The 8,467-nt window shown below is 48.5% G+C and overlaps 1 protein-coding gene across 1 annotated transcript; it reads right to left on the bottom strand.

Annotated features, from left to right (window-relative positions):
• Positions 1–7,196: 7,196 nt before the first annotated feature.
• On the bottom strand, positions 7,197–7,958 carry LOC137834180 (uncharacterized). Its single transcript, XM_068642242.1, has one exon. It carries the CDS (start codon positions 7,956–7,958, stop codon positions 7,197–7,199), a length of 762 nt encoding a protein of 253 aa, XP_068498343.1.
• Between the last annotated feature and the right edge of the window lie 509 nt (positions 7,959–8,467).

Below are 8,467 nucleotides of genomic sequence, written 5' to 3'. Positions count from 1 at the left end.
CGTGGCCACGTGACAAGTGATGCCACGTCACGTGTCACATCACGTGTTGTGCTTTAAGTGACGTTACGCCTTCCTCCCCTAATCTTGCGACACGTGTACGCATCAACGGCTAGCATGAAACATCATTTGCGCTTCTCACATTCAATTACTTGCGCGCCTCCACTGTTCCATCACCTTCTCCAACGCTCTTCTCTGAAACTCTCGAAGCCCTTCTCTGCGCGATTCGTCTTTCTCAATCTCAAGCTTTCAGAAACCACTTGCGATCATCAAAAGGTACCTTTTTTCTTCATCCATGGCATATTAAATACTTTCTACCGATTGCATCATCCAATAACCGTACTGTGCATACGTTGTGGGCTATTTTCCCTTTCCCTGCACTGTTCTGGGGTTTCTTCTGGTTTTTCTGCATTTCTTTATATTTTCACTTCTTCTTCTTCGTCGCTTTCGCTTCTCCACTCCCTTCAACCCTAGCATTTTCGTTCTCCCCGCCTTTCTCTTGTTTTTTGCTGAACCCTGTTTTTCATTGGTCCCTCATTCCTTCTTTTCTTTCTCCATTGTAGCTACTGAACAATGGCTCGAACAAAAACTACTGCGCGTCTTGCCTCCTCCTCTGGTGCACAGCCTTCCGCAAGTGCACCACCACCGCCTTCGACTAGCGTGCCCCCCCTCAACGAGTGCGCACCCCCAAGCGGTGCCTCCTCAACATAACTACGCGCGGGTGTACCAGTGGGCTCCCCTCCACTTGCTCGCTGAGACTTCTACGCAACTTCCCGACGACCATCTCACCAACCTTCTGAGCAGCGACTCAGACGAACCCACATGCGCCCTTGACAGGGAGGATGATTCACACTTGGACGTGTGCATCCCCCCTCAAGACATGCCAATATGCGTGGATGATAGGGCCACCAATGGAGTGCCCTTCACCTTCATTTACTCCTCCGTCTTCAAGAGGTTGCTCCTTCGACTCCCTTTCACTTTCTTTGAGAAGGACCTCCTCACCGAGTTGAATGTGGCTCCCTGTCAACTCCATCCAAACGCTTGGGCCTTCATCCGAGCGTTCGAGATTCTCTGCTACCATTTCGGACACCCTCCTTCAACCAACGTCTTCCTCCACTTCTTCGAGGCCAAGAACCCAGGCGATAGGTCATGGGTGAGCCTGAACGGCGTGTCAGGGAGAGTGATCTTGGGCCTATACCAGCAATCCTTCAAGGACTGGAAGGGTAGGTTCTTCATGATCACCTCCAACGAGCACAGTCCGACTCTACTTGAGGGCTTCCCACTCTATTGGGTCCCCAAGGTAGAGTTCAATAAACCCCGAGGCTTGGAGGCTATGGCACCTTACGAGCGTGAGCTGTGCGGCCTACTCTCGAGCTTGGGCGCTAAATTCGACTCCTCCACCCTCATCAAGCACGAGTTTGACGCGAAGGCGCTTAAAAAATACATTGGTTTGCATTCTCCTCTTCCCTTCAACTTGTTATTTCTATGAGTATGATAGTGTGACTGCGCTTAACTGCAACTGCCTGTGTTGTTTTCACTCCCAGCTTGCTTGCCACACTTGCACACTTGCACATGCTAATCACTTCTCTTCATGCTAACACTGAACTGATGAGCTCGGTTGACTCTTCTGCACTTGTTTGCTTTCTTGGCTCTTTGTGCACTAACCCTTTTGCCATGCCTAACTGGTGCAGATATGACTTCCAGCAAAGAACGACGCCAAAAACTAATTGAGCTGGCCAAAAGCCGATGAGCTGCCAAGTCGTCTCGGGGACCGAGGCCACCGCCGAGGCCTCCTCCGAGCCCATCTCTGCCTCCCCTCTCTCGGTCGCGCTAGCTGAAGGCCCCGAGACTAGGGGTGAGAGGAAAAGGAAACGGCTGGTGAAGGCTCCCACCACCGTCGCATCTACCGAGGGGGAGAGCTCGGGGTCTCCTCTAGTCCAAAGAAAAAGAAGGGGAGCCGAGGTGGGCGGCTCTTCCACCCCAAGACCTGAGGGCGCTGAGGGGGATGCCTCTCCAACCCCTCCAGCACAGACTTCAACAACGCGCCCTCCTTCTCTAGAACCTCTTCCTTCCCCGCCCCCAGCCAGCCAACCCCTCACCTTGCCATCTCAAACTGCTGGGAGCGGGGCTGCTCGCTCGGAGGGGACCTCTCACCCCTCAACCTCACCACGTCCTCAAGACTCCGCCGCCACGACCGAGGGTGGTGGTGAGAGTTCCCTCCGAGCCTCGGGCTCTAGCACTGAAGGGCTCACCACGGTTATCAAGCTGACCAGGCAACTGCTCCAAAACTGCGAGCTGGTCAAGTGGAGCGGGAGCGAGGTGGACCTTCATCTGGCCCGCCAACTGGTGCTTTCTCTGGAGTTCTCCACCCGGCATCGCCGCATCGAGAAGCTGGAGAGAAAGATGAGCGAGCTGCACGACCAAAAAGAGTCGCTACAAAGTGACTACGAGGCCCTGCAGAACACCAACGGGCTGCTGAGGGACATGGTGGAGGAAGCCAAGAGGGGGCACGCCCTGCAAGTCCAAGAAACCATCAAGACAGAGATGATGATGGGGGACACCGTCGCCATTCTTGACGGTGAGTTGGTCGAGACCACGGGCATAGCCATTTAGCTTGAAGCCGAGAATGCCTTCCTGCGCCAACAGATCGCAAATCTGGCGGAGGCTCTCGCAGCAAACGAGAAGCGTGCCGATGATCAGGGGTCCAAGCTCAAGGAAGCCGAATCCACCATCGCCACCCTTACAACTGAGAAGGTCGTGCTCGAGACCGACAAGGCTGAGCTCGAGGTTGAGAAGACCAAGCTCTGGGAAGAGGCCGCTGACACCTTTACTGAGGGATTCGACTTGGCCCTTGAGCAAGTTAAGTGCGTCTTCCCGGAGGCTGACTACTCTCAGTTCGCTATCGATTTCGAAGTGGTGGACGGCAAGATCATTCGCCCTTGATCATTTGCTATCTTGTTTATAACCCTTTGTACATAAAACTTTGAATGTAAAGACTCTTCATGCATATATAAAATGCCACTTTTTCTCTTACCGTTCTTCTTGCTGTGCATCTCTTATCTTTTATCTCTTGTCATGCCCGACTAACTGCTAATCTGCTTGAACTTGGCACGAATCTTTACTGTACTTGACTTCTCTACTTTTGACTTTCATCACAACTAACAACACTTGATAACTGATCTGGCGTGGCTTTGCTTGCTTAGGCCTATCGCATAAGAACTTGTCTAAAACTCTTAAACAATGTTCTAACCACTGATAACCGATCAGAATGCTACAGCCACCCACTCATCAGTCCTCGCGCCTCTGCTTCCACCTTATATCTCTTTATATTGCTTGTCGCTCCAGCGCTAAGTGCGTACACAAGCCCATGCCCTCCAACTAGCAGCTTTGCATGCACACACCAGGATTGAGAACCCAGTCCAAAAAGGCATAGGTGAAGGAGTTTGTCCCAAATTTCAGCTTGAGCCACACTGAGAGTTGGGCTAGGTGAACAATCTCTTCTACTTCAGCTGTCCCCTGCTTGAACACCACCAAATTTCTTTGGTCCCACATACTTCTAACAATAGCAACCCAAACACCCTTCCAAATCTGATTCTGTTTAACACTCAGATGAGGTAGATAAAAACTCTCAAAGTGTATTAAAATATCCTTATGCTACACAAATGTAATGCCAATCCATCTGAAACAGAGAATCCATACCCTCTGCGCATAGGCACATTCTAAAAAGAAGTGTTGTGTTGTTTCTTGCGTTTCCTTGCAGAACACACACAGAGGAGAGCTTACAACCAATCCTCTCCGGATAAGATTGTCATAGGTTGGAAGTCTCTCGATCAGAATTCTTCAAGCTGTATACAGCGCTTTAGGGACAACTATAGCTTGCCAGAGTGAAGAGAAGATGTCCTGCACTTCATTATTTGCTAAACTGCACAATACTTAGTAGGTAGACTTCACAGAAAACTCACCATCTTGTTCTCCATTCCACACTAGAACATCATTTCTATCTTTGCAAGGGGTCTTTCTCATAATAAGGCTAAGCAAATCTTCCTCCATCACACTTTCCCACGTGAACCTCTGGACCTTCTCCAACTTAGCCTCCAACTCCACCCATTGTCCTCCCAAACACCCATTTCTCCCAGCACCTTACCTTGGTCCATCGAAATCGAATACAGCCTAGGAAACAACACTTTGAGCTTAAGATTCTCCACCCAAACATCTTCCCAGAACCTGACCTTATCCCCTGCTCCAACATTCCAGCCAATCGATTTATGGAACCATCCTGTCCCCTCCCCCTCACCAGTAGCCCTAGATAGGTCTTTCCACCACCAGGAGTAGTACTTGTTAGACACTTCATGTCCTACTCCCTCCCTATCATACTTAGAGACTAGGATCTCCTTCCATTTCCCCTTTTCCTCACTCAACATCCTCCATTTCCATTTTGCTAGTAAAGCACAGTTAAACGTTCTAACATCCTTGACCCCTAAACCCCCTTCCTTCTTTGGCTTGCACACAATGCCCCAGCTGACCCATGAGATACGCTTATTTTCCGCCCCCCATGCCCATACAAACCTCCTCTGAATACTTGCTGATCCTGTCGACAACTCAAGCGTGGAGGAATTGCTTTGTCGCTTCCTTACCCCGCCTATGCAACTGTGCTATCTGCAAGAAGACTCTTAGAACCTCCTCCTCTAGGAACTCCGAACGCAACCTGCAAACACACAGACGACGCCTCTAGCGGCCGTTTGCACTCCGACGCTCAAGTTAGATCACAGAATCACTAACAAAAATAATGTGTGTGTGTATTTCTCTCTGATTCTCTTTTTATCTCCCTCTGTGTCTGTGCCTAACAGAATTCTGTTACGCTGTTCTCTGCGTGTGTCAGAATTCTGTTATGCTTTTGTACGAAAACGTACCACAGTCAGGGTCGTGGGTGTCTGGGTTTTCTGTCTGTACCTTTCACGACACGGAGTGCACCTTTATCTGGGCCGCGCCCCTCTCAGACAGCGACACGTGGAGGCATGCAACTCACATCTAACCGTACATGTGCCACTACCTGAAGGGCTCTAGCGCATCTCTTTGCACGCCTAAGTTATTCCCTTGCAGAGTAACTTAGCGCGTTTCTTCCATCTGGGTGAATCGCACATTCCCAGGAGAACGCCAGGTGTGGCTGGACTAGGCACACTCACCAAGCACTGCTCTCTGCATACACAATTTCCCCTCCACTACGTCATGCACGTAATGGGTTGAGGGAGTCACCAATCATTGACTGGTTTACTAACTCCCTCAGGCCACTCTCATGCCCGATTATACCGGCGAGGAGCTCTTCTTTCTCTGAGGTATGATCATGCGAGGTCCATGCGTAACGCTCTCGCTGGGAATCTCAGTCCCAGTTTAACTGCGTGTAACACGAGACCCCAATGATCATGCACCCGATGACTGATCGGTGCTCTATTGCTTCTCGCGTTCTCCCCCGGGTGTTTATCTTGGAACTGATCTGTCGGTGGCCACTCGGTTACTGACCACCGATCACCATACCGGGTGATCTCCTCCCTGATTTCTCTGCCACCTGATCCATGTGTCGCCCTGCGGGTGGTCCGCGTGGTTATCTTTCGCTGACGTCATCGACTACCGATGACCGACCAGATCACTTGCAATCATCTTGCACACTGATACTGGCACTTTAAATAAGGACAAATAGAACAAAGGAACGGATGTTAGGACCGATTTAACCAAGCAGACTCTACCTGCTAGTGACAAGCATTTCCCCTTCCAAGCACTAAGTCTAGCTTTAACTTTATCCACCACTGGCTCCCAGAATTGCGTTCTCCTAGGATTCCCACCTACTTTTAAACCCAAGTACTTGAAAGGAACCTGCATTAATCCACAATTGAGACTTCTAGCGTAGGTTTCTAACGAGCTCCTACCAACCTTGATACCTACCAACTTAGATTTATGGAAATTGACTTTGAGACCAGATGCCATTTCAAACATCCTGAGAATTGCCTTAATAGTAAAAACATTAGAGAAGGAGTCTTTACAGATAAAGAGTGTGTCGTCCGCAAACTGTAGCATGCTACACTCTATCTCATTTCTCCTCACTTTCACTCCTCTTAAAAGGTTTTCCTTAGAAGCTGAGCGTACTAGGCCCGCCAATCCTTCCGCCACAACAAGAAACAGGAACGGAGCCATGGGATCCCCTTGCCTCAGACCCCTAGTCGGTCTAAACTCCTCTGTCAGACATCCATTGACCAGAACAGATACTGTTGCTGATTCTAAGCAGCCTTGCACCCACTTAATCCATCTCACATGAAACCCCAGCCTATTTAGCATATCCAACAGGAAACTCCACCTGACCGAGTCATATGCCTTTTCGAAATTCACCTTCAAGAACACACCACTCCTCCGCCTTCTTCGTACATCTTCAATCACCTCATTAGCCACCAGAACACTCTCTAGCAGCCCCCTACCTTGCATGAAGGCTAATTGGTTTTCGTTAATGACCATAGGTAGAATAGTCTTGATCCGATTCAACATGACCTTGGTAATAATCTTATACATAGCTCCCACAAGAGAAATAGGTCTGTACTGATCAATTGTGGTAGGATCCTTTACCTTTAGAACTAGAGCAATAAAGGACGCATTACACCCCTTCGGAAGGATCCCAGTCTCATGAAAACTATGTACTGCTTCCATAACATCTTCCTTTAGGGTCTCCCAGTTGCCTTTAATGAAGTTAAAGTTAAAACCATCTGGACCCGGGCTCTTAGTCCCCTCACAGTTCCACACAGCCTCCCTGACTTCCTCCTCAGAGAACACCTCAATCATCCTCAAGCTGACCTCTTCGGGAAGAGATATGAATTCCACAGCTCCAAGCCTCACTCCTAGATCAGGAGTGGCCTTAAATCTCTCCTCAAACACTCGCTTTACTTCCCTTCTTACTGCCTCCGGTTCTTCACACCATTGATTATTTAACTCAACTCCTTTAACTTCATTCTTGATTCTTCTCCATCTGATAGTAGTGTGGTAGAATTTAGAGTTAGAGTCCCCATATTTGAACCAGTTCGACCTGGCTTTTTGCCTATAAAGGGATTCCATCTTTTTCTCCACCAATTTTTGCTGGCTAACAAGTTCCAATCTTCTTAACTTTTCACCCTCTAACAAGTCAGATACGCCATCCTTGACATCAAGATCCTCAATCTCCTTCAAAATCTGCGCTTCTCGTCCTCAAAATTCCCAAACACACTCCTATTCCACTCTTTGAGATCCAACTTCAAAAGTTTGAGTTTCTCTTTAACTTTGGTTATATTGTTGCCCTGCACCTCATAAGATCCCCATTTATCCCTCACCAAATCCTTAAAACCAGGCTCCACTAGCCATGCATCAATAGATTTGAAAGGTTTTGGGCCCCAATCTTTAATCCAGGATTTGACCACTATTGCACAATGATCCAAAACTTCCCTTGTTTGTACGTATTGCTTGCTCATAGGCCACACTTGGAGCCATTCTTCGGATACCAGAATTCTATCTTGCCTACTTTTTGCGGACCCATCTGCCTTAAACCAAGTGAACTTCTTACCTACTATAGGCAGATCCTCCATAGAATTACTTCCAATGAAATCATTAAAGTCCCTGATTTGCTTTTTGTTGCTTGCATTTCGTCTAATGCCTTTCCTTTCCGCAACACACCTGACTGCGTTAAAATCTCCACAACAGCACCACACCTTATCCTGATGAAAACTTCTAATAGCAGACACAGCCTCCCACATAGCAACCTTCTCACTCAGATTACAAGTAGCATAGACGTTAATTATAATACAAGAACAGTTTGACTTTACTTGGTGCCCCACAACAACAATAAAACCTTTCCCTACAGTATGAGACACGTAAAGGAAAGCTTCCTTGTGCCACATTAATAACGTGCTTCCAGCCCCATTCACACCATCATTATGCACCCATCCCACCATATTATCTCCCCACAGAGAAAAACACCTGCTATCTGAAAACTCAGTTAGTTTAGTTTCTTGCACACACACAAACTCCGCACCCTCCTTACCAATAATATTCCTAAGATATTTAGCCTTCACTCCCCCCCCAGCCCTCTGATATTCAGACTGATAACTATCATGGGATACCTCCTCTGTCTCCCTCCATAAAATTTCTCAAAACTTGGTTGTCCCTATCCTCCGAGGTTTCCATTTCCTTAATTAACATGCCTGCATCCCCAGAACAGGTTGTCCCCAAACATTTTCCTACTTTCCAAAGCCTAGTAGCTTCCTGTACCGTCCCGTATCCGGGCGTTGACGAAGTCAAGGTCAAAGTCAACGTCGGGGGGTCAAAGTCAACGTAAGGCGTCGCCTAGGTGAAGGCATCGCCCAAATAGGGCGTTGCCAAGGTCAAATGTCACAAAGGCGAGGCAATCACAGTGTGGCTCCCCGATACCGATGGGTAGGAAAGACCATGGAGGGAGCGACGC

The sequence above is a fragment of the Phaseolus vulgaris genome, chromosome 5, assembly GCF_051622355.1.
Source record: "Phaseolus vulgaris cultivar YP4 chromosome 5, ASM5162235v1, whole genome shotgun sequence".
NCBI lineage: Eukaryota > Viridiplantae > Streptophyta > Magnoliopsida > Fabales > Fabaceae > Phaseolus > Phaseolus vulgaris.
Note: the sequence above shows the minus strand (reverse complement) of the source record. Positions and strands in the feature narration are given on the sequence as shown.

Bases quoted from the DNA above. Each gene is read 5' to 3' on its own strand.
- LOC137834180 (XM_068642242.1), bottom strand. From the start codon at position 7,958: ATGGTGGGATGGGTGCATAATGATGGTGTGAATGGGGCTGGAAGCACG.